The 27146-nt window shown below is 39.4% G+C and overlaps 2 protein-coding genes and 1 long non-coding RNA gene across 8 annotated transcripts in view; 2 read left to right on the top strand and 1 right to left on the bottom strand.

Annotated features, from left to right (window-relative positions):
• The window catches only part of LOC125722401 (ankyrin repeat and SOCS box protein 18-like), a 97641-nt gene extending 92319 nt beyond the window's left edge, over positions 1-5322 (bottom strand). The window contains exon 1 of the mRNA XM_048998556.1: positions 5172-5322. Coding sequence (XP_048854513.1) covers positions 5172-5223 — 52 coding nt within the window. The 5' untranslated portion in view covers positions 5224-5322. The remainder of the gene's footprint in view (positions 1-5171) is intronic.
• Positions 4551-6314, top strand: LOC125722406 (uncharacterized). Its single transcript, XR_007386366.1, has 2 exons — positions 4551-4754; positions 5686-6314. It is a non-coding gene; the product is annotated as an uncharacterized LOC125722406 (long non-coding RNA).
• A 416-nt stretch (positions 6315-6730) lies between these two features.
• Positions 6731-27146, top strand: part of slc16a4 (solute carrier family 16 member 4) — a 38332-nt gene continuing 17916 nt past the window's right edge. Inside the window, exons 1-8 of one of the 6 annotated variants that reach the window (XM_048998579.1) lie at positions 6731-7116; positions 7623-7836; positions 8646-8761; positions 14930-15065; positions 24448-24580; positions 24717-24803; positions 25748-25909; positions 26501-27025. In XM_048998579.1, coding sequence (XP_048854536.1) covers positions 8739-8761; positions 14930-15065; positions 24448-24580; positions 24717-24803; positions 25748-25909; positions 26501-27025 — 1066 coding nt within the window. In that variant the 5' untranslated portion in view covers positions 6731-7116; positions 7623-7836; positions 8646-8738. Of the gene's footprint in view, positions 7117-7622; positions 7837-8645; positions 8762-14665; positions 14758-14929; positions 15066-24447; positions 24581-24659; positions 24804-25747; positions 25910-26500; positions 27026-27146 lie in introns of those variants that run through there. The other 5 variants (XM_048998574.1, XM_048998575.1, XM_048998576.1 and 2 more) reach the window with 5 other exon arrangements.

The raw sequence follows: 27146 nt of genomic DNA on the forward strand, positions 1-27146 counted from the left end.
TCGATAATCTTTATAACAAATTCTTTTAATAATTTCACCAGCATGACAAGTAGATAGTAATAAGCATTGTTTTTAATAAAGATTGCTTGTTGATCTCTGTGGTTTGTCTGTAGTCACAGGTTTTCAGTTTATTTTAGAGGCTTTTAATATTGACTTAGACCTTTTTCATATGCATGCTATCAGTATGGAATAAATTGCTTAAATATAATTTCATTCAGTTGCAGTTTTTTACTTACAGACAAAATTATACGGTGGTGCACACTACCATGTACAAGGGACATTATCACTGCCCTTTGTGCAAAAGGACAGTTATTCGCCGGGTTGACATGGATAGGCATTTAGTGCTGTATCAGAGTCTTTCACCTGCTGTACCCTCTGCAGCAACAAGCCTGCCACCCGCCGTACCCTCTGCAGCAATAAACCTGCCACCCGCCATACCCTCTGCAGTTGTGATGGAACACTTATATGCATGCGCTGCCATCTCCAACTGTGATGACTGAAGCAGACATAAACACAAATTTGGTCAGACGCACTCAATGTAGCCTTTCTGTTCTTCGGAAAAACTTAAAGACGCACTTGCCACCATTTATACCTTTTTAAGTTTTTGAATAGTTTATACAAATATGCTATGTGCCATTTTATAGAGGATCAGCATATACATTGACGATCTTTATGTCAACCCTAACCCGGACTTGGCTTCCTCCCTACAACTGTGAGCCACTGCAGTCCCTTCCTGTAAGTACAAATTTTCCTGGGTGACTATTATTTAGAACTAGTGTAAGAGTACTTCATGTAAAATATTGATCTCCATTTCAGAATGATGCAGAGAGGAAGGACATTATTGTGTTCCCACTATGGACTCCTGGGCATTTTCAGCTTTGTGTATGTAGGAGCACATCAATACCATACAATACACTTAACCGAATAAAAGCCCAAAAGTCTGAGGATGTTAGGATTTTAAGATTTTATTGTAATTGTGTCAGTTACATCTTGGTACAGCTTTAATTTACTCAGTTTAAGCCATGGGCAACTACTGTGAATCATTGACTGACTGTTATTGCAATGGCATTGCTTAACACCTTGAGTAACTGTCTCTTAGGTGATGAAGCCATGTATAAAAGAAATGTTCTTTCTCGACTCATGATGTGCTAAGAAAAGGACAGGATTTGGTGGCCACCAATATGTGTCACTCTTGAGGTCAATTTTCTGTTTATGTTAGTGTGCAGGAACCTGTTCAGTGTTCCAGGTTAAGTACATTTTAGATCACGTACTGATCTATTTTGTGTTCAGTATGTCATCAGTTTATTCAGTGAATTCACATGCTTACTTGAAAGACCTGTAATGTGGAGTACAGCTTTTTGATTAAAAGGTGATACATCAGATGTTAAATCAGATATTTTAATAATATTATTAAAATACCTAGAAGATGAGTTCTGACAGTAGAATTGGTTTATCCGATATAGTTACCAAATTATGTCATTAAATTGTCGTTATGATTGGGCAGTGCAGTTCAGTTTGAATAAATGTGTCAGCTAAATGCTGTAAATGTTAAAATATGATGAAACAGAAATTTCAGAACTTCTGTAGAAGTTGATCAAGACTAAGCATATGAATGTACTTTCACATTTTGCTAATTGTGTACAGGCTGTGTTTTTAAACCTGTTTATTAAGAGCATGCTGTTGCAGCGTTAACAGTTGTTAACAATTAATACTTTATTTGTACTAGCAGTAATTTCTGTATGTTGTATCTTAAAATAACAGGAAGCTTGCAGAGAATATCAGTCCAGGGGAGTGGTCTGAAATGAATGGCTTTGAGTTGGAGGTATGTGATCATGTGTGTGATTATATCGAGATTTTATAATACAGATATATTGCTGAAATGTGATTAAAGAGTGTTTTATCCCATTGGGATAATAAAGGGGTTTCCAAGCCAAGACTTTGGGGTTAACTGTGGCATCTACATGTTGATGGTAAGATTCGTCATTCAGATATTTTTGGACTGTCAAGATGCTTTTGAGAATAAGTCATGAACATTGACATTTATTTTTTAATTGACAGTCTGCTTTATATGTGGTGCTGGATGCTCCCTTTTATTACACCATAGTAAGTAGCTCTTTTTAGAGAGCAATAAAGTATGTGTGCAAAGAAGTCACTAAATGACACTAAATTGATTTTTAATAGTTAGACATGCCGAAATTGCGGAAATGGTGGTGCCTGCTGCTAATGGAAAACTTCGATCTCCAAAGGTCAGTGTGTATGTATCTGTGATTTCATGTTTCAATCAAATTTAAGACACATTATCAATATCAGTATTTCTCCGTTAAAAAGTTATGGGAAGGTATTTGCACACTGGACAAAGGAATCAGAGGCTGTGCTGAGAGGTGAACATGCACCTGTATTCAAACTAAGAAAGCGCAAGTCTGTGGAACTCAGTCTGGTCAGTGCACACTTTAAACCTTACTTTTAACAGTAAATTGTTTTACTTCTGAAAAAGTGTTATAATAACGTTTCTTCCTATGCTTCTGACAGAAACCAGCAATCGTTTCTGATCTACACATTGCTATGGAGTGGATTAAGAGGAATGAGGCTCTATTCAGTGGGAAAATAACCATTCCCAAACGTGTGACCATGACGGAAGAGCACCGCCAGAAGGCCCCAAGGGATGTGCTGGATGGAGACAACATAGAATCCAAGGAGCCATTCCTCTGTGGTTTTCAGGTCCAAGAGGACATGGAATTATTTTTACAGGCCTGTGTTGACCAGCGGGGCCTTCGGGTTAATGCTGTCTGTTATAAGAATGATTAAATTACTGGCACATGAGTGTGTTGATTGATTTTATTTTTTTTTTCATCCTGTTTGTTGTTGCCGTCTAAATAAATTTAACAGTTAATTGAATATAATTATTACGTCGATCATCATTTATTCAACTAGTATGTATGTGTATATATATATATTATATTATTTTCTATATATATCAGTGTATGTTTAGACCAGACATGTATATTTTTTTATTTATGTGTATATATATTATATATTGTTTTTTATATATACATTAGTGTATGTTTATAACACTTAAGATATCTTATGACATTATATATATATATATATATATATATAGATATAGTACAGGCCAAAAGTTTGGACACACCTCATTCAATGCGTTTTCTTTATTTTCATTTATTTTCATATGACCATTGGTAGATTCTCACTGAAGGCATCAAAACTATGAACACATGTGGAGTTATGTACTTAACAAAAAAAGCTGAAATAACTGAAAACATGTTTTATATTCTAGTTTCTTCAAAAATAGCCACCCTTTGCTCCGATTACTGCTTTTCACACTCTTGGCATTCTCTCGATGAGCTTCAAGAGGTAGTCACCTGAAATGGTTTTCCAACCGTCTTGAAGGAGATCCCAGAGGTGTTTAGCACTTGTTGGCCCCTTTGCCTTCATTCTGCGGTCCAACTCACCCCAAACCATCTCGATTGGGTTCAGGTCCGGTGACTGTGGAGGCCAGGTCAGTGTGTGTGTGTGTGTGTATATATATATACACATACACACACACACACACACACACACACACACACACACACACACATATGAACTTCTCTATAATGAACAAAAACATGTGTTTATTCACCAGAATTTTACAACTGACGTTCTACTGTAACAGAGTGGAGATCGCATGTTTCCTGTGGAGCTCCACTCTACAGTCGTCTGCAGCTGGACCCTTCTCAAGAGTCCTAGGAGAAAACCATAGATATAAACACTGGATGTCGCACTGAATATAGCTGTCTATGGGAGTGAATGTGTCAACAGAGCCGCCATCTTGTAACGGGGTAGAGCTCCTTTTAAATGAATGAATGTCTATCAGGGCCAAGGTGGCAAACATAATTAAAGAACCATAAATCGGCAAATTTGAGAAGCGATTTTTATAGTCTTGGTTTGTTACAAATGCCAGACATGTATTCACGACTGAGCCGCGAGTAAAATGATAGAGATAGTTTTTAACATAGCCTACTTTTATGTTCAAAATGTAATGCGCATATAGGTATTTATTTTTTTCCATTCTTCCAATCGAAATACATTCACGAAGGCTGCATTTAACCCATATAAAACTGATAAACTGTGACATGTAGACGATGAGCCCCGAACGAGAACGTAGGTGGATTTATTTGTCTCGTCATCAGTTTCATCTCCCCTTTGATTCTATCCCGAAATGCTGCTAGCAACCGAAAACATACATGACAAGTTTTATTTACATTACTTGAAAAAATTTTGAATTTGGACACCCCCCCCCCCCCCCCCCCCCGTATCTCTGTTTCTGGTGATTAGATCACAAAATGCTTTGGACAGTACACTCTGTGTGGCAAAGTATACTACCCGAGCAAATTTTATTTTATTTTATTTATCTCATCGTCTACATGTCTAAATGCAGCCTTCGTGAAGTGGAACAGTGATAAAAGTCTTCTAGATGTGCAAACACAATTTAATATTTCTGTTGCATATTTAGATTGACGGAAATACGTCTTTTCTCCCTTCGAATAGAAGAAAAGAGCGGTGCGCGCTCCCGACAGGGGGTGCATTTCACGGCAGGGGTGCAGAATTCGGCACAACACCGGCATCTTCGCTGGTACTGACCGTCAAAGAAGCGTGGTTGAATGGGCTTGGAACCCCATCCCAATATGGCGGCGGTATTGAGGCATGCTGAGAGGCTGAATGCGACATAGTGTTTATATCTATGGGAGAAAACAGTAAGGCTTAAATTCTGATCTTTCAAATACCTATTTATGTAACTAGTTTATTATGAAGTGTTGCTTTAAAAGAGAACACAAATTACACTGTCGAGAACTGGCGTAATCATAATGAGCCTTCAACCAATTGTAGCTTACAGATAACGTTAAGGATCATTGATTCTGACAGAGTTAGTTTTGTGCGCTTGTTGGTGGGCTCACACACGTTTTTTAAATGTTAATAATCATTTTGATTGTTAAAATTTGAATTATTAACATATCAGCCCGATGTTATCAGTTCTGTTTTTATTTGTGTTTCACTCTGTGTGTGGGGGGCGGAGCAGGCAGCTCCCGATCACAGACAGTACCGTCCTCGGAGACAGAGCTGCTAAGAACAATCAATGGCGGATAAAACTGTTCATTCGAAAGGGTGGTTACCATTCACTTGAGCTGATGCTGACAATGGTACTTCTGTGCAACTTGTTTGCATTTGAGAGCGGAGATTCGAACAATTTGTCAGACGTCTAGATAAAAACTGCACGACATTGCGCAGTTTGTTTCCTCATTATACGTCTGTCCTTTATACGGGCTTATCCGTCGACAACGTCACAATCGTTAGGGGCGTACACAGCCTTGTATGCAAGGACAACGTAATACGACAAAGTTATTTTATTTTATTTTATTTTCTGCGATCGCTAGACTCTGATTGTGAATTTGGCTTGTAAGCTATCTGTCTGCTAACAACATAAACAACATATTACTGAAAGGTTTTTGTCCTTGTACACTACTTATCATACCATGATGCACTTAATTACTAGTGTTTTTTCTCTCTTTCAAAATGTATTAGAGTGTTATTGATTTAATGTGCATGGAATACTGGAATTGTAGAATGAATTGAAGATAAAGACACTATAATAAAAATGCCAACCTTGCATTGTTTCTTCTGTTTTAGTAATTTACAAGACTCGGGGACTGGAAGTGGAATTAAAACTGAAGATAACATGCACATTCCTTTTTGTATTATTTACTAATTTTCCTTACCTCAGAAATGAGGTTTGCTGCTATATTGTGCACCAAAAGAGATTTTGATGCTGCTATTTTTATTGTTTATAAGTTTAAGTTATTGTTTGTAAGTTGTATTGTGTTTTTGTTATTTGTTTATATTTAAATTTACACAAGTCAGTATTCAATAAATGCTTTTATTAGGAACACAATGTTAGAACATTCAGTTTTTGTTAACTGTTTTATATGGGAATTGGCTCGATTTGTTTGAAATTATAATTTTGCAGGATGAAGTTTGTGCTGTTAGTGAACTGTATGTTGTACTGATGGTTGTTTCTGTTATTCTGTATGTTAAACAGTAAACGTGAATGTAAAAATGTCACACTGTTGTCAGCTTTTGCACAATGCCAGTTTTTTAGGTTTAAAATATGGCACTGAATGCACTTTTTTGTGTGAAAGTTCATGTGTTTTGCTATTTAGTGTATTTCTGACAAATATTTGAAATTGCACTGTTAAATGAAATGTAAAGTTCTCTAAGCATTTGCAATGTTTTAAATAAAGATTGTTCATGTTTCGTAATGATTGTGTCTTTGGATTGAATGCTATTAATAATTGTGTAGATAAAAATAAAATTAATAATATATTGGAATTATAAAATCCAATAATATACAGAAATATATAAATAACATTACAGTGTAGTACTGTAATGGATTACATTAGTATACTGTTAAGAATTCTTACAGTAACAGTAAAAGTAAATTACTATTAATCAAAATTAATTAAAACAGTGTTGCCAGTAAGTTACTGTAAAATCCCTTTGCAGTGTCTAACAGTGTATGTCATATGTGTAATCTTGACGTGCACTGGTGTTGTATAATTCCCCTACCATGTGGGAACCTTCCCACTTGGTTTGTAACCTCCCTGCGTCTGCCTGTCATGTTTGCTTCTGTGTATTGTTGCTTACCGCGTGACCCATTTAAGGACTGAACATTAAAGAGCAACTAGATGAGAAACTATCTCCTCTAGTCGTTTGCCGTCGCTGCCACGATGCCTTGGTCAGCCAAACGTCACAATAGACTTTTCAAAAAATTGTTAAAAAAAACATTATAATCGTTTCTAGCCAAGTGGTCTTTGGGGTGTCACGTGGCTACCTGTGAGAACACTGACGTTTTTAGCGAACCCACTTTTACTTTTGTGAAATGTTGAGCTATTTAGAGAAGCTGAAAGCTAGACCTACTACGGGTTATTTGTTGCATTATGAACAAGCAAAACGAAGCAAACCAAATTAGCGACATAAATGCCTTTAATAAGCAGATTTTAACAGTTACAGAGATTCATGAATTATGTCATTTTTTTAGTTTTTTTTTTGTTTCAAGTGATGGTGAGTTACTCCGTCTAAATACACGTATATGTATATTTGCTGTGTAAGCAGATAAAAATTACATTAGAAACATTTCTTATTTTATTTAGGATTTTGGTGTCATACATTAGATATATTGAAAGAACATAATTGTATGATGTCGGGGTAGTGATTTGTCTACCGAGTAGCAAGCAACACGTTCATAAAGTTTCGTTTAAACTACGATTTAGTGTTAAAGTTTTAACTAAAGCAGATATTTTTCATGTGTTTTAACATAATAATACGTTTCTCAGATGTATGCACAGATGTTTAAAATCAATCGAGATTTTTGTCATTGTTTGACGTAGGCTAGTGTTTAAATAACGTGCGAGCAAAATTGTACAGTATTAAATCAGAGTTCAGTGGCTCTTTTGATTAATGTGCCATACAATGACGGTTCATTTTATTGCAATTGCGACGCAGATTTTTGTAATGGATGTTTAACAGAGAAAACTATTTAACCTTTGATCCTGTGTGTTCATCTGTAGTGGGCATTGGCAGTGACGGAAAACGTGTCAGCATTTGAAGTTATCAATCTAGCAGTGCATTTAGGTTATTGCAGCTGCCTCCATTGCTTCCTCTATCCAGTTGTCACCGGAGCGTATCAGTGTAGCACGTTTTAGCGTTTATATAGTCCTCGTGGTGAAATAATAATAATTAAAAAAACAGGACTGCTATACGATTGCTAAAACACTGACCTAGGTAAGACACGAGTAACAGTGTTATTTCAGGGACAATTTATTGAGCTAAGCTTTTAACGAACTACAATTTATGTAAGGACTTACGGAATGTATAATGGTTCATCATCAGAATTAGTACAAATGAACTGACTTTTTCTTAGAATGTATAGGGTTCTTCGGACTGACTAAAATCAATAGTAAATGTTTTAATACTTAAGTTTGGTAGTCATCATTTAAATGGCATAATAAAGTTGAAAAATTTCTCAGCTGCCTAATTTAAATTTGTAAACGAACTAAAATTTTGTTCATAAGCATTTTTTGTTTATAAGGGTTTCGCTAAGTGCAGGGGATTGCTATTGCGATTACTTATTTTTATTTTATTTTTTCATTTCGGCTAGCTACAATGTACTGTTCAATTATCTGATCAAGGTAGCAAAAGTTGGTGATTGTAGTATAAGTATAAAAACACATAAAAGTAAGAAAGACTACTAACAGAGAACAAACATTTCATTCCCAATAGCCTCATTTTAGCCTGCCGTTTCTAATGATTTAATTTGTACTGTCTGACAAACATTAACAAACATTATTGCAAAAATTTCAAAGTAAATACTTTCCAAAGGGGAGTTTAGAATGCCACAATTACATCCGTGACTCCGCATAGACTGTGCCATAGAGTTGTGTAAATGTAAAAGGAACCCTTTGAATTTGAAAGACGATCACAGTCCCTTAATACATTTAATACAAATTGCGTGTGGTCATATACCTAACATGTTTCATATAAGTGTACATTAATGTTTAGTGTATGACATGTATTTTGCATTTTCTGCAAAGGTAGAAAGATTGCCAGGAAACTGCTGGTGACTGATGGCTCTTTCCATGCCCTGAAAATGACAAGCAAACAATAGATTGTGCCACCATTCTGCCATGCTGCCAAAAGAACATAAAAGGTATGTCTTAAAGATTTTATCATTTTAATTTGTTAATGTGCAATACCTGTGTGATGTTTTCTATTGTCTCTTTTTAACAACATAAGCCTTTCGTCAGTTATTAGTTCATTTAGTATATTTCTGACAATTTGTAATTGTAATTTATAAATCATGCTACCTGTGTGTTGCATGAGAAAGTAGTCTCACTGCTGTCAAAGCAAACAGTGAAAACTTTAATGTTGTGTAGGTTTCAAGTGGATCAGCCAGTAAAAGCTGAAATGTAAGCTATGGACAATAACGTACAAGCTGTACTGCACCATCAGTGTAGCTGGTCAAAAGAGTGAACCTCATCCCTCTCTCCATCAGATAGCATTTAGCTGAACCATATGCGCACCATTATTGGAAAAACATTACTGCAAGTTATAGTGACATGCTTCCTAAGCTTGGAGAATGTATGATGAATTGTGCACGCTTCTGAGGTAGAGTGTATATCATTGTATTTGGTCTGGTTCTTGGAAGGCAGGTTGTGTGAATTCATAGGTGTGTGTGTCTATATTTTTATATATATATGTATATATATACACACACACACACACATACACACATACATACATACATACATACATACATAGAGAGAGCGAGAGAGCTAAAGTGGGGGGGGGGTGTGTGTGGCTAAGCCTCTGTGCCTGTGATCAGGTCACTGGTTCAAGCCTGGCCTCAGCAGAATAGTCACATGTCTGTGGGCTCTTGAGCAAGGCCACTAAGCCCTGGGTGTCACAAGGTGACTGTCCCTTTGCTGTGACCCCCCAAGCTTGCTCTCACCTGTAGGGAGAGCAGGATGAGCCAAAGTAAACAGAGAACTTCCTGAGTACTGTTATTACTAAACTCTAATTAAAACATCCATTACACTGCACTAACCATTTCCCATTAGATTTTAATTTCAGTGAAATGTAGCCTTCTTTGATCTGTATCCTGAGACTTCAGCTATGTAACTTTTAACCTGTGCGCTGATGCACAGACAGCACTTCTGACAGACATGTTTTTGGGAGTTTTCAACAGGTGCACCCATTTCTGAAAAAGCCAATACAGAAATAAAAGTAAAAATAACAGAGTGACTTGATTACAATATGAGTAGGCTACCCAGTTTTGCTCTAGATTACTTGTGGAACACAAACTCACCAACAGAAGCCTCATGGTAGCAGGAAAGCACATCTGTAAATTCCCTGTAGAACAAAGCATTTTATTTAATAACATAATATGTGCGAGGGGTGCAAACTCCTCACATTTCCCAGAAGACTTAATTGGTGAACAAGTGGGTTAGTGATGCACCAATAAGGATTTTTTTAGCTGATACCAATTATTTAAAACTGACACCAATACTGATTGTTTGGGAGGATCTGCTTAAGTTTAAAGGGACACTCCATTCAAATAAATTTAAAAAGGATTTGTTTTTAACTCTGGCATGCAATGTATATATCTTATTAATTTCTAACATTTATAACAGAGAAGGGCTGAACACCAAATGTGATGAATTCTGTTATTTTCCTAGTAGTAGATTTTACACTGTCTGCACTGAATTATCTTTTGCTATCAAAGGGTTGCATTACTGATGGACTAGAGTTATTTGGTGAGCAGTCAAATTTGTTGTGTTGAAATGTTTATTAGTAGATCTTCCTCGTGAAATTTTAGTAGACCAAGGTTTGCAAAATGTATTTGCAATATCATTTTTGTTACTGTTAAAATAATCCACATAGCAGGCATTTTTCAAATTTTTTAGTATGCAGGTGTGCAAATCAGTATGGAATACCATTTTAAAGGAAATTTTTGGTGGTATATATCAGCTCATTTTTAACCATTGGCCAATAGTCAGATGTTGCTGTATCAGCCAATATCGATAGTTGGCCAGTGCAATCGGCGCATCTCTGAAGTGGGTTTATCTTGACTGAGTTTCCTGAAGACTTCTTAATGCTATGTCGTTTGTAAGTTCTCTGTTAAAAGATAGAACTTACCAATGATGTAGTGCTAAGGAGGCTTTGGGAAACTCACCCCTGAATGGTTAAATGTGCATCAGTCATCTACTGTATGTGTTGAAGATACTATTAAATAGGAGGTGACGAGAAATAGATTGAAGTGTATGACCTTACTGAGGCAGAGGTTCTTATCATTTCCAGTGGTGCTGTTTTGAATGATACAGTCAGACATTTTTTGAACAGCTGAATGTCTTTAGTTTCACATGGAAGTGGTCATTGTGGTTGTACATTGGCATTAAAATTATATTTTATGTGATATGAATGTTACATTTTTTTTCTTTGGTGAAACTCTGCTTCCCTGTTATCTTAAAGAAACTGCCACTGGACTCCACACTATTGAATTCTGATTAATTGCACTTTGTGCATCTGTGACAGGAGGGAGTGTTGTGAAATCAGGGCAAAAAAAAAAAAAAATCAATAACAGGATCTTGCATCATAGCATTGGATACAGAGGTTCTGAATTTGATCCTCGCTGTTTCCCACTCAGCATTTGCTCAAGTGCATGCTGGAAGTCCTAGCTGGGTAAGACTAGAAGAACATCATCTGCAAATAGCAGGGATGTCACCTCTAGTCCTACATACCAGACACTGCTCCAGCTATGGTTGTGCCTTGATATCCAATCCATGAATTACTCAAACAGGAATGGAAAAAAAGCGCCCAAATCCCTGTCTATTAGACTTTCTGCTAAGTATTAATAAATAGCTTTTGCTACATGAATAGAGGGATTGATTAAACATAGTATCAGCACCTCATACTCCGACAGACCCTCCACTGTCATTGCATTTTTCCGCAAAACCTCACAGAACTGGCCCACTGATTTCATGACCATGCCAGAATCCACATTCTTCTTGAATCATAGGTTCAGCTATTAGAGTTTTTTTCTTTAATACTCTGCAGTACTGTTTCATAGGCTTTCCCAGGGAGGCTGAGAATTGCGAGCCCCCTACAACTAGAACACTCAGTCCTGTCTTGCTTTTCAAAATTACAGACTACTACCCCTGTTTGGCAGTCCTTTGGTACTTTACCTACCTTCCATGCAAAACTGAAGAGGCCCATCAGCCACAGTTCCTTCACAACAAGATGTGCTTTTAACTTCTCTGGGTGTATTTCATCTGCTCCTGCAGTTTTATACTGCAGAGGACTGTGAAGATGTAATACCTTCTGCTGCAGTGATAGACTTATTAGAAGTGACATGATGGAACGGACAAATTAAGAAGAACAAAAGGGACCATGAGAGGTCAAAACTAAGCCAGGAGATAAAACTAGAACTAAACAGGCTAAAACTAAACACAGGGGAAAAAAACACAAGTTCAGGAAACACAGGTAAGGAGTACACAGAACCAAACAATGCAGCACCTACGGAAAACACACAGGAACACAATGAGCAACCAAGGAATAAGGAGACTAGGGGCAATTAGGAATAGGTGAGGGTAATTAACAAGCACTAAGGACAGAAACTCTAGGAATACCAGTGAAACAAAACAGTACTACAAACCCAGACACAGGCAGGGATAATCAGCATCAAGGATACAAAAACAAAGACCAATACTGAAAGACAAGGACATAATAACCATGGCAAGGGAAAAACAAAATTCAAAATGTCTAACAAAGTTGAGGCTGGCTTCTGGTTCAACCTTGAACTCACAATGGTAGGGGAAGCACTGTTTTCAGTCACACACTCAACCCATTCAACCACACAGTGGCCCGTGGGACAAAGGAAGATACGAAAAGAATGGGATGACCAGCAACACCTGCTGGCCAAACAGGGAAATGACATACATAGCAGTGACTGATCCTGACAAGTCACATTTTCTCTGGGAGATGTTTTATAATTGAGACATTTAATATTTTATCATTTTTTCCCCTTTCAGGTGGCCCTAATGCTCTTTAATATAAATCCTGTGGAGGAAAAAAATATGAGAACTGTTAGTTATCACAATGTATTAAGTGAAATGGGCTCTATCTGCAACTATATTTTCTTGATGTTTTTTGACCAGGAAACTGGTCCCCATAAAGGAAAACTCAATCTCCTAAAATCAATGACTGCAAAACACAATACAAAAACTCTTGAATTTTGTTTGGCTATTTATGGTTATGGTTAGGGTTTGGTAGGGGTTAAGGTTGTCATAGTTAGCATTAGCATGCTTCCCATATAAATGAATGAGTGGTCCCCACAGAGATATGATTACAGGTGTGTGTGTGGTGGGGAGGGGGTGTCCACACCCACCCTGGGTTATTCCCTGCCTTACACCCGTAGCTTCCATGATAGAATCTGGACCTTTGCAACCCTGCATTGGATAAGCAGATATAGAAGATGGATGGATGGATGGATGGATGGATGGATGGATGGATGGATGGATGGATGGATGGATGGATGGATAGTAGGTATGATAGTCCAGACAGACCCTGCATAACCTTGTATTACATTGAATGATCTTATCCAGTTATATTTTGATTTAGGTTTTAAAAAGTCCAAAGTGAGGTGTTTTCATTTTAGGCCAAGAGACAAAGCATTTGTTAAAACCTACACTATTCATGTTATCTGTAAACTTAATTAAAGTTTAAGTTAAAATGTTTCAACTTCTTCCTTGAAAGTTTATTATGACTTTAATCCCAGACTTTTTACTTTTAATCTCAAAATGATTTATATATTTTTCCTTTGATGTTTCCTTAATAGTTCCATAGTTTCGATATTAAAATGACAGTGGCAGAACAAATAAATGCTAAAATGCATAACTTGGCTCAGTCAAGTCTTATAAAGTTAAAATGTTCCAAGGAGATAATAAAATTTGTATTTGGAGTGTTAAAGTAATTGTTGGTAATCAGGAACAGGTGCATGCAATCAAGGAGCAGAACATCCATCCATCCATCCATTTTCCAAACTGCTTATCCATTTGGTCCGGAGCCTATCTCAGAAGCAATGGGCACGAGGCAGGGAACAACCCAGGACATGGGGCCAGCCCATCACAGGGCACATTCACACACACATGCACTCCTATGGGCAATTTAGCAACTCCAATTAGCCTCAGCATATCTTTGGACTGTGGGGGGAAACCGGAGTACCCGGAGGAAACCCCACGACGACATGGGGAAAACATGCAAACTCCACACACATGTGACCCAGGCGGAGACTTGAACCCAGGTCCCAGAGGTGTGAGGCAACAGTGCTAACCACTGCACCACCATGCCGCCCAGGAGCAGAATAGTCTATTGAAATTAATTGTTGGTGATGGAATGTGGGGGGATCTGCAGTTTGAGAAGGCATGACAGCACATGTACTCATACAGTGAGTGTGGCACCAAAAGGAACTGATCCCATGATGGCACAAATACAATGCTAAGGGATAGATCTGTTAAATTCCCAAATCAGGAAACTGATCAAATGCTTGGCACAATTTAAGATTCAAGAGGTTTATTTGTCACAAACATAGTAATACAATACAAGAAGGGAAAGTTGAATTGGTGTCATTATCTAGTCACCAAAGAATGATAAGGGACTCATAACTATGACAGTGTTTGAATTATTATGGTCTTTTCAAAGAGATTGAATTGTGGAATATAATTCCATTGGAGCTGATACCAGCCTGTGAAATGGACCTTATTATTTGTTTAACATATTTATGTTAGCTGTTAACTGTAAGTCCAAGTAAAGACCTTTTTCTGAGGACAAAACATACCTTGTATATGTAACTTATGGGTGTTAATAAATTACATTTTACCTCTGAAACTGTGACATGACCTAGGCCAGGGGTCCCTAATTATATTTTACTGAGGGCCAAATTCCATCAGCAAGCCAACAAAGTCAAGGTCCACTGCCTCTGAAAAAATTGTCGACGAGGAGGATCGCCAGTTCATGACCACTGACCTAGGTTAATGTAATGCTTAAAATTGAGTACTGTCACAGTTTGTCCTTGTTTTTTGGTTGATGAGGGCAGTCTGACAAAGTAACTAAATATGACTTCAGAAAAGAATATACTCAAGGACAGAGGTTATTCAAAGGCCCATGTCTTCACCAAAATTGCCTTTATGTGGATGTTTTTTGAGGGACTGGTTTTAAAAACATTGTGCATGTATATTTGACAATGAGTTGAGGTATTCATTTCAACCAAGTTTCTCTTGCCTTAAACTGAAATTTTAAATGTATGTTTTGTATTTTCTAGTGAAGTTAAAGCAGTGAAGATGGCCTCTTCTGAACAGCCCAGCATCATCAATAAGAGGAAGGAACAGACGGACCTTTGCTTTGCTGATCCCCCAGACGGAGGTTGGGGTTGGGTGGTGGTGTTGCATTGTTTTCTGGTAAGTACTTGACTTTATTACATTGTGCTTTATATAACTGCCTCAATTCTTGTGTAGGCTACCATTCTGCAAATATAATGCTGTAACTAAAGTGTCTTCTTTTTGAATATTTGAATTATAATATTGTGCTATGTAGTTTTAGTTTACGAAGATTTTAGTAAACCATGTTCACATTTTGTCGCATCCTGCATCGTGTATTGCATTTTTATAGCCGTTTCACGTTGGATGCGATTTTGTCTCTGCCTTAAAAATATAGCTGAGAGAGGAGGGCCATCCATTTGCTTTGTCATGATTTCATTTAATACAAAATGTAGTAGTTGCACAAAATGCAATGTTTACTTTTGAGATTCAAGAAAGGAAAGAGTTTTGATGTAGCACTTGAAACAGTTGACATAACGCAGCCTACAAGAATGTAAAGTACTGGACAAAATGCACTAGTATTAGGCAATCAATTACTAATTGTGCTCAAAATTCCAGACACAACAAAGTGCTTTACGAGGCAAGGTACATAACAAAAAGTACTGGACTAAAATGTCAATAGACAAGAAAGTATTGCCAGGTACAGTTGATGAGCAGATACAAGAGTTTTGCAGATAAACGGCTGCTCTGATATTGCTCAGAACATAATAGTATAGTCAGGATATTAATGTATCACAATCCCTTGAGGTCCCTCTAGGCAACTGATGGGGCCTTGGGGCCCCGAAAAACACAGTTGGCCAAAACTGATATAGAATCTAAGACAGCTCTGGGCTATATTAAATAGCTAGCACTGCCATTGATACAGGATAACGTAAACTAAAAATGACTAAGACTACCTTCATAAGGTGGAGGACGTTGCTTGGCCTCCCCCTAATGCCCCCCAACCCATAATCCACCTATGAGTACAGTGTAGTGCAGCCGTGGAAATTATTTGGGGGGCATGAAATGTTTGGTCTGCATGGTCTGCCTAGTTAATTGTCGGTGAGTTCGGTTCCAAACTCGCTCGCATCGCTGATACCACTGTTCCAGCGCAGGAACCTCTGTTGAGGATGGCTTCCATGGGAAAAGAGGGAGTTGCAAGCCAAACACATACTGAAAAGGGGTCAAACCTTTGACTGGATTAACCAGGGAATTCCAGGGGTATTTCGCCCAAGGCAGGTAGCGGGACCATTCCTGGGGCCGTGAGGAGCAGAGAGTTAGCAAGATCATACCAATCTCCTGGTTTGTTTTCTCTGCCTGTCCGTTCGCCTGGGGTGATATGTCTCAAGTTTTAAGTTTTATTGTCATATACAGATAACAATGTTGCATCGCTACCTGTAACTCGTGTTCCCCCAAACTTTACATAAACATATAGAAAATATGTTAAATAAAGATAAAAAATAAAATAAATAAAATAAATGTTAATATTTACAAGTATTAATAGTGCAAAATAATAAATCCATCACACCAACACACACGTAGGGCTTTGAGGTGCAGGTGCGTGGCTGGGATACAGGGGAGGTATCCCTCCTCTGTCCCCTCGCGACCACCTGTATCTCAATCACAACTTAGACACTCTCATTACTTACTCTCTCACGACACATACATTTAGGGCCTTGGGGGTGAGCACACAGAATGGCATCCAGAGGGCGGTCTGTTCATTCAGCCTTACCTCTGGTGCCAGGGCCCGCCTCTCAATTTTAAATAGCACATAGACATTGAGGATTCTGGGGAGGGGCCGAGCTAACACCAGCTGTTGGTCGGCAGGGGGTGGTTAGCGTCATGCCTTTCACCTGTTTTAAAAGCACTTTAGAACAACACGCACCAACACCACATCTGAGTGGGTGAAAGGGGGCATGGGGTCTTTTCACACCCCCATTCTCTGTTCGCCATTTGGGGCTGGAGGCTGTGAGAGGAAGAGCTGGCCATCTGGTCGGGGTCTGGGCTGGTGGGCTTCTCGGCTGCTGCGGGGTCCGGGGTGGTCTTCTGGTCTCCTCGCCAGAGGAAAAAATGGGGTCCACATAGAGTATATATGGGGAGTGAGAGTATGTGTACAGCGTTCATTTCTGTGTGTCTCTATGTTGGGTGAATGTGTGTCTCTATGTTGGGCGATCAGAGTCTTATCAAGGTGGTAAGTTGAGCGTCACTGTTCTTTCATGATAGCATCTAGGGTAATGGACAGTCTCACACACTCATTAAAAGTGTGAGTAGCTCCTTGGCAGGCAAGCTCTGTTGGGGTGAAATGGGGAAGTGGAGGCAGGGAGAGTCGGGCTGAAGGGAGCTAAAACAAAGACAGAGAGTTAGAGCGCTCGGAAATTGCATACTCACAACGCCTCACTGTGAGCGATCTCATAATGTATGTCCAGGTCATGGGTGGGCAGTTCTAGGCCTTCTGTACTGCTGGGCGTGCTGGTTTTGGGGTCGAATGGCCTCCTGTCGTTTGTAAATTTCTTATGTTCTTACAGTATGTTCTCATGAACTTTTGTCATTGTAAAGGAAATGCACCCCTGGGCGGCACAGTGGTGCAGTAGTTAGCACTGTTGCCTCACGCCTCTGGAACCAGGGTATGAGGTTCCATGTTTGTTGTGTTTGCATGTTCTCCCCATGTTGTTATGGGGATCCTCTGGTTATCTGGATACTCTGGTTTCCCCCTACAGTCCAAAACATGTTGCGGTTTATTGTAGCAGCAAGGAAGCTTGTGTTTTTCCAGTAGTTTTCTTCCCAGCCACATAGCAGTTTTTTTGTTCTGTAATCAGCAAGTCTCCCCCATGTGCCCCCTCCCTTACTTTCTTGTTGTTCTTGAAAGGAGAGACTCTATAATGAACTTTGGCCTATCACTGTCTATTTCCTAAGCTGCTAAAATTCTCAAAAGTGGTGCCAGAACCCAGGATGGTACTGAGAGATGTGAACATTTTGACATTGGGCCACATCCTGGACCAATTAATCATTAATTGGCAACAGTAGGTTTGTCTCACCTGTGAGCAGCAACAGCAGAAGACATTGCATTTTCTTTCAGAAGATTAGCTTCCCTGTGGGACCTACTTGACTGACTCCCCCAGCTACTCCAATGTCTCGCAGTGCATGTGTTACCTGAAGAAGTTTGTACTGTTGATGAAGTGAAGCCGCGCTGCAGATATTCAGCAACAGTCTCCTGCAGGCCACCGGAGATCGGCTGAGGTGCCATCAGCTCCCCTTCCTGTCTACGGCTGTCAAGCTGGCTGAAAAGCAAATAGTTGGCTGACTTTAAATCTCAAAACCCCATCATAAAACGAAACTGCTGCCCTCCTGGTTTCCATTGTCCCCCTGGCTTGTGGTCTAGTTATAAAGGTTGTTCTGACATTTAATGCCTCCCATCTCTCATTTAGCAGTACTCTAGTTATTCTGATTGAACTCTCTCCTCCATTCCAGTGCCTATGGCTCTATAATCAGGGATGCACATAACTGGTACACAAATATGCATTCACTGTATAAAGCAATACAGGCAGAAATTTCCTTTCAGTACAGCACAAATGCATACAAATTTTATGTGCAGTTGCAACTTTAATAGCAGGAAATTACCATGCATTTTAACCTTTATACTCTGAATGAAGTATGCATCAGCCATATAAAGGTTAATATACTTGGAAGTATCTTGTCATAACAATGCAAATGCACATAAAATAAGTTTGCATTTACAATATCATGGAAACAAACTGCCGCATGTATTGCTTTATGCAGCAAATGCACTTGTGTGACAGTTATGTGCATCCCTGTTTATAATACACTATACATGTTTTTTATTATATATTATATGGGGAAAAGTATTGGGACACCTGGGCATTAGACCGACAGGAACTTTTATGAAATTCTATTCTAAATCCATAGACATCAATATGGAGTTGGTACCCCTTTTGCAACTATAACAGTTGCCACTCTTCTGGGAAGGCTTTCCACAAGTTAATGGAGGTTGTCTGTGGGAATTTTTGCCTATACATCCAGAGTTTATCCCAAAGGTGTTGGATTGGGTTGAGGTCAGCGCTTTGTTTGGGCCAGTCAAGTTCTTCCACAAAAAACTCGCCTAACCATGTCTTTAAGGACCTTGCTTTGCACACTGGGACACATTTATGCTGAAATGCAAAAGGCACTTCCCCAAACTGTTCCCACAAAGTTGGAAGCATACAATTGTCCAAAGTGTCCTGGTATGCAGAAACATTAAATAGTTCCCTTCACTGGCACTAAGAGGCCTTGCCCAACCTCTGTAAAACAACCCACACCATTATCCCTCCTCCACCAAACTGGCACAATGCAGTCATGCAGGTAAAATTCTTTTGGCATCTGCCAAACACAGAGTTGTCCATCAGACAGCCAGACAGAGAAACGTGATTCGTCATTTCACGGAACATGTTTTCACTGCTACAGAGTCTACTGGTAGTATACTTTACTACTCCATCCGACGTTTGCCATTGTGCTTGGTGATGTGAGGCTTGCATGCAGCTACTTGGCCATGGAAGCTCATTCCGTGAAGCTCCCAGCACCCAGTTTTTGTGTTAGGGTTAACGCCAGAGAAAGTTTGGAATTCTGCAGTTATTGAGTCAACAGAAGGTTGGCCACACTATGCACACAGCACTTGGCAACCCCACTCTGTTGCTTTATGTGATCTGTAATTACTTGTCTGAGTCTCTGTTGTTCCTAAACACTTCCACTTTGCAATAATACCGTGCAATAATACAGTTGACCATGGTATAGACAGTAGAGAAGAAATTGCAACAACTGACTGGCTTATTGCGAAGGTGGCATCTTATGACAGCACCACGCTTGAATTCACTTCAGAACGACCCATTCTTTCACAGATGTTTGTAAACCTGACTGCATGGCTAGGTGCTTGATTTTATATACCTGTGGCAATGGGTCTAAATGAAACACCTGAAACCAGTGATTGAGAGGTGTGTCCCAATACTTTTGTCCATATAGTGTATATATTTTTCCAGAGAAATTCTTAAGTCACCAATTGTTAGTTATTTAAATGTAAACATTCTCATAACAATGGTAAAACACTCTGTAACAATATTATTACTATTACTATTGATACAGAGATGGACATTTTGTATGGATAATATATCTATATACATACAATAAAAAAAAGTGACAGCTGTATGTCTGTTTACAATAGGTACTTTCACAAAATGTTTTGGCATTCACCCACTGGTCATTGTAAAAGCAGCTTTAAGGTCTAAAATGTCCCGGGTGCACATTTTCTTTTGAATGTGGATCTATATAATTTCATATTGTATATTATTATAAGACTGCATGTAATGTAAGGAGTGGTGCTGTGGCTCAGTGGGTGACACTATGGCCTTCACACTTTCAGGATCCCTGCCCTTGCTGTTTATTCTGTCTTTTGCTTGGTCTTCCTGTGTTTACTCAAGTTGATTTTAATACAAAAAGAATACAGCCTTTAACACATGGATTAATCCTGTTTCCTACCCAGTTTGGTTATTTAGCATCCTCAGTCTAATATTTAGTGCTGTTTGTTTTACGACAATAGTGGTCCTCTAATACATGGCCTTTCATAGCCTTGCAGGCAGTGCTAACAAAACGTTATTATCCATTCAAAAACACAGTAAGGGTAGCTTGACCCATATAATTATGTCATGTTTTTAGGTTCTGAAATGGTTGGGAAATAATTGGCCAGGCTTAGTTATACCCAAGGGCCCATATTCAGAAGGAGGTATGTGCAGTGATCAGTGTCCCTTCACAGCTGCATAGGAGCAGCCTCTTGTCCATCATGAAAGACACCAGCTTCACAGGCTACAGGCTGTGGAGGTTGGTGAGTATCCCCATACACATCTTAGGTCTTTCACCATGCTTAATTCTAAAGTTATATGGTGTGGACTCTGGCTTAGTTCCAGCTGGTACCTTTCAATATACCATATATCACTAACAGTGAGATAGTGTTCCATTTTTCTAAAGCCAAAATCCATTGCAAGGCCTGATCCTTCTAGTTCCACTTATACTTGCTGCCCAACTGGCATTGTCTCTGACTTGCTTTTTAAGCAGGCATTGTGGATCAGACTCAAGTACAAGGAGGAAAATATAGGCAGTGAGAATTAAGATTATTCCAAAGATTAATTATGCAGAAACCCAAGAACAAGACCTACTGTAGAAAGTTCCAAACACAAGGTTTGATAAATATGTCAGCTTGAACTAAACAGCTTTCTCTTGGCAACAATCTGACTCAGGAGTTGAGGACTGACAGCACACAGGGTTGGGTATTGTTTGAACTTTATTGATTCTGGTTCTTATCGATTTCCCATTTCAGTTTCATTGAGGTGAAATAAAGAACAAATGTTTAAATAACAAAAAATATCTTTATTCTGAATATTCAGAATGTCCCAGGAGCAATGGTTCAAAAATGCTAACTGAAGTGCGTTCAGTGCAGTGCACAAGACCTGCTTGCAACCAAACCAAACCATGTGGTTACTGCTTTGGGGCACTCCTCAGTTTTTTCTTTGGTCATATTTCCCTTTAATGTCAATGATAATGGTGTGTCACGGTTGGTTGTCCATTGTTACTGAGGTGCTACTTCCACCATTGGCTGAAGATGGTTCATTCAGGCTTGGAGACCACAAGGCATCAAACACCCCTTCAGATTGATCTTGTGCAGCCTTAAATGTTTGGCTAGGTTGGATGTACAACCCTTTGAGCAACTTATTAATTCATGCATTCTATTATTGCACTCTGCTTTATCCTTTTCATGTCTAGTGTAATGAAGCCACACTTTTGAGCATTTGCTACAATCCATGTTAGAGACCGGCACATATTCTAGCCTGTAATATTTTTTTAAAACAGTTCTCCAAAGATGGTAGTTAGTTAGTTTTATGTTAAATAAATAGCTGAAAAATTAGTAACTGATATAAGTATTAATAACTGATGTAAGTAAAGAAATGAACACCATGTGAACACCATTGTCTGGGCTGAGCTGAGGTGATTTTACAAACCTTATGTTAATGCAGCAGAATGTTGAACTATCCCGTTAACTTGGCAACTAGTATATAATTCTCCACAGGCGGAGGATTTCTCCTTAGAAGCTTGTCGTACCTCCGTTGTGAACAAGGCAGAGTTAAAGAACCACCCCATCGCATATCTTCACCGCAACCATGTGCTGATGAGGAAATTGCCCTCTCCGGAACTTGACACCTCGGCACCTTCAGTTATTCGCAGGCGGTTTATGTTTTTTTGGCTCTGTGTGTTTTTGCTCTTGGGTGCGTTTTCTTGTAGGACCCCTGAAGAGGATTGCGAACACCTGCCGGGTTCACTCTTCTGGGGGGAGGGGTGTTACGTACCGTAAGGTTCAGGGGAGGGGTTACCCTGCAGGTCCAGCTCGTCGCATGTTGCTCCCTTCGACTCCGCCTCCCGGACCTGGCCACGCCCCCGATCTTCGACACTGCTTCCGGATCTAGGATTAAAAAAGCCGTGGCAGGAGATTAGCGGGAGCTCTGCTCATTGTTTGCTTGTTGTTGGTTTGATTGCGTTTTGATTGCCTGTGCATGACAGACTTTTGGTTTCCTGGTTTTTGACTTTCGCTTTGCCGTTGGTTTGATCGTCTTCTGGTTTTAATCTCTCGCTTTCCTCCTGACTACTCTCTGTGGCTCGCCCCTTTGGATACTGTGTTTCGGGTTTTTGTGTCTCCTGTATGTTCGCGTCTGTTAGGTGCGCAGGCAGTCACTGCTGTTTTGTTTATGCGTTCGTGTGGTTTACAGTTGTTTTGGTAAGGGAGTCAGATTTAGTTTTGTCATTGTTTTCCTGTTTTCATTTCGTTTAGAATTAGCTTAGTTTAGATTCATTTGTTAGCACTGTTTTGTTTATTGTTTTGGCCGTGTCACTCCCGAAGTCTGTTGCCCTACTGTTTGTAAAAGTGTTTGTGAATAAATATAAAAAAATACAAAAAAGATCCCTTTGTTTCCCGTGTTCCCTTTTCCCATCCCCTGGTTGTCTCGTTTTCCCCTCTCCTTTCCCTTTACCTTTCTGTCGGTCCTCAACCCTAGACTGAGTATTGGAACAAAGGCCTTCTGAAAGTCTTTGGAGATGCTCTGACTTTTCTGTGTGTATCAGCAGCACAAAACATAATGATTCAGTGTGATGTATATTTTTGTTTTCAGCACAAACACAGCTACAATAATATGGTATCAGGATCACGATCCTTGATCTTATCACATTTTCTTTTACATGTATGTTTTTCAGAATAATTTGCAAGTTGCAAATTAATTCCTCTATTTAAAAAAATAGGCATATGGGGAAATAAAACCTAAAAGAAAAACATACTCAGCATATTCTTTTGGGTGTTTTCTTTTGAAGATGTGAAAAAGGTTTGTTGTGCGGACCTTATGTGTGGACCTTATCTTTGCACATTCTGCAAATAACTGTTGTTGGCGCTGTGTTGCTTTTGGAAAATCCTAATAAGTTCCATATCATGGATGTCGAATTCTTTTTAGGGACCAACTTCTCCATGTACTCCATGCAGCTATGTTGTTAAATATGGAATATGTTTCATGTCGCGTATTGCATGTTGGAACAAGAGCACTAAAGGGAGAAATGGATTTGGTTGACAAAACAACTTTAGATGCGTGAGCCTGCAGCCGAGGCCCAACCCCCGGCCGTCCCACACCGAAGGCACAACCCCCAGTTCCAGTTCCTGATCCCGTCCCAACAGTTCCTGATCCAGCCCCCGTGATTCCTGATCCAGCCTCCGAGGCTCCTGATTCCCCAGTCCCTGTCCCCGAGGAGGTCCTTTTGTCGGTGTGCCCCCTGCTGTTGTCCCCCTGTTGTTCCCTTCCTGGGTGTCCGTGTTCGTGTCTGCGTTCCCCATGGTGTGTCAACTGTTGTCGTGGTTGTTGTCTTTGTGCCTGTTCTTTGTGTTGGTCCTCTTCCCCTTGCCTCATTAATATTGTTGCTTTTGTTTCCCCAGGTGCCATCGTGTCCCCGGTCTCGTCCCTTTGCTCCCCTTAGGCGTGCCTTTTGGGGGGGAGGGGGGGTGCTGTCATGCCCCGCTCGTCTAATCGTCCTCTGTGCCACGCCCCCTCATCTACCTCGTGTGGAATCCCTATGTTACCAGCTGTTTCTAGATCTTGTTAATTAGTCTTGTGTATTGAAGTCTGCGTTAGAGTATGTTTCCCCAGTCCGGTCATTAACATTGTGTGGTTGTATGTGTGGTCCTGTTTATCCTTTCCCAATTAAAATCCCGAGTTCACCTGATTCCTGAAGTCCTGTTCTTGCTTCCCCGGTCCATGCTACGCTTGTACATGACAGCTGCCGGTTGACTTAAAGTGTGTTTCGAAATGTCACATGTTTGTGCTCATGGTCACTTGTCTTGCTATCCTACACATGAAAATTGCCTTTTTTATTGACCTCTAATGGTGGGTTCTGTTGTGTTCTTGTTCAATGACAGGTGAATGTACTGGTGATGGGAACCCTGAAAAGCTTTGGAATTTTCTTTGTGGCATTTCAGGACGACTTTGGGGCATCTTCAGAAAGCATCAGCTGGATCGGTTCCATCATGTCCAGCCTGCGTCTCTCTGGAGGTCAGCCCAAGCTGTCTGTCAAAGAAATATGACAGAAGTGATACAATGGAGCCCACAGTTCCCCTTCACTCTTCTCTAGGTCCCCTGGCTTCATTGGCTTGTGCTAAGTTTGGTAACCGAATCACCTCGATTGCAGGAGCACTGCTGGTCAGCACTGGCTTTCTTGTGAGCATCCTGGCCACAAGTGTGGTCTTCTTGTACGTCAGTTTGGGACTGGTTGTAGGTGAGCATTCGGGCCAGCAGTGGTCTTCCTTTAAATCAGATTTTTTCAAGAGAATGCATATATAAGTAAAATGTAAAAATGCTTTTAGCATGAGTAAGAATTAATTATGTACTTGTCAAGCTCTTTCTTACTCTTCTGCTCATTTGAGAATTAAAATAATTTTATTTGATCCTTATTAGTAGCTTTGTCACCAAAATAAAAACTAAACTATAGAGAATTATTACTACACTGTCAGAGGTTTACAGCTTCAGCGTACCAAGTATGCTGGTTTTAATTCTAAATGTACAGCTGTCGATTTGTATTTAATTGTCTATGGATTTAAAAAAAAACTTGCATCTGCGAGGATGTAGATTTCGGTATGCATGGTAAGGATGCATGTCCCTACTAATATTGTGGGAGGACTGTGTGTGTGTGGGTGTGGGGGGGGGTTCAATGTTGATTTGGTCCTTACCAAATCAAAACCAAACCTATGGCTTTGAGCATCTGCATTATTCATTTATGGTACAAACATTTTGTAACTTTTAGTTAACCTTTGTACTTTATTCATTCATGTTTAGCGGAACACAATTTGTTAAGCACAGAGGTGAAAAGTACAGTAAGATCCAGAAAGTAAATATTTAGACCAAGATTTTATTGCAACCAACCAATTGAGTTTTAAAGAGTCACAGCCATGGAATACTGAACTGGTTGGTTGAAACAAAATCTTGATCTGGATTTTTATTTCCTGGACCTGAGTTATCCATCTCAGGTTAAGCATGACAAAATACTACAAAGAAGCATAATTGATTGACATCTCAGTTTTACTAAGAAAAATTCAATCTGCAATATGCTCAGGCTAGGGTTACAGTCAGGGTCAGGGTTAGGTTTAGGGTTTCAAACTAATTAGAATAAAGTTTTAAAACGTGAACATTACTGATTTGTTGCCACCACACTGTGTTTTTCAGGTCTTGGATTTGCACTTCTTTATCAAGCCTCCTCTGTTGTCATCGCCAACTATTTTAGGAAGAGGCTGGCGACAGCGTACTCCATTGGCCGCTCTGGAATGGGCTTGACCTTTGCTCTAGCTCCCTTTTCTCAGCTCCTTCTTGACCAGTATGCCTGGAGAGGTATGCAAATTGTATTCTATTTCTATGTGTGTGTGTGTCTATCTGTCTGATTGTATATCTATTTATGTATCTAGGGGAACTACAATTATATTCTGCCTCTGGATATGGATCCATGCAGATGTGAATCCATTCCAGAAAATTTATGATTTAAATATTTTAAATTATTAATATATCATCGCTTTGAAAATATTACAGTGTTGGTAATATAACTAAAATTCTACCAATGGCCATCAAATTTAGAATTTTTTGGTTCACATCCCACAGTACTGACTGCATGCTGATGTTTAGAGCAAAAGGGAGATCAGTATCACTGTAAATAAAGTGCAATATTAATTTTATTATACAGATTCCTGTACCTTTCCTATATGTAAGTGGTTCGTTATAAGAATGTCGTTATATACAACATTCTTAAAATGTAATTAATGGTTTAGGTATTCAAACAGCTCAACAGACTACATTCAGATGTTTCAATCCTGAAAGATGTATAATAAGTGGTTAGCTTGGACAACTGAAACACTTGTTTTTTGTCTATAAAACTAAAGGAATTTGCAATAATAAATGGATAAAGAAGACTGTGTTCTTCTCTTCTAGGTGCTTTGTTGATTTTGGGAGGTCTCATGCTACACCTTGTAGCCTCTGGGATGCTACTGAGGCCTGCAATTATGAAGCCACACTCTTCTCCCAGCTCATGCAGGAACCATGATGACATGAAAACAAATGGCTTTGTCACATCAGCCTCTTCATCTGGCACACAGGCTTTTGAAAAGCCACTATCTGACCCAAATACCCTGCTCACATCAGAGCAAGCAAAGCTGGTCACACACAATATTAGCGCTACAGTCTCCTTTTCCAGATCAGAGGAAGTCTTCCTGGAACAAAATGGAAGGCCACTAGCTATGGAAAATGCATCGCAATGCAATAATGGCAGCAAGAAGTTTATGAAAAAGATGAAAGTGTTGGATTTCTCCCTCTTGAAAAATCCTTTCTTTTGCATCTTTACATGGTCAGTAGTCTTTAGTCAGTTGGCTTATTTTATTCCCTACTTTCACTTGTCGGCTCGAGCAAGAAACCTTGGGATTGACCCAATGGATGCATCCTTTATCATCTCTGTTGCTGGTAAGTTTTGGTAATGTGACAAAAGTGATGTGATATACAGTTTCTGTTAGAGGTTTCTGTCTATAGTACAGGAAGTACAGTATAAGCCATTTGAAGTGTGAAATGTTAGATATTAAAAAAG

Source organism: Brienomyrus brachyistius, unplaced genomic scaffold (assembly GCF_023856365.1).
Source record: "Brienomyrus brachyistius isolate T26 unplaced genomic scaffold, BBRACH_0.4 scaffold38, whole genome shotgun sequence".
Lineage (NCBI taxonomy): Eukaryota > Metazoa > Chordata > Actinopteri > Osteoglossiformes > Mormyridae > Brienomyrus > Brienomyrus brachyistius.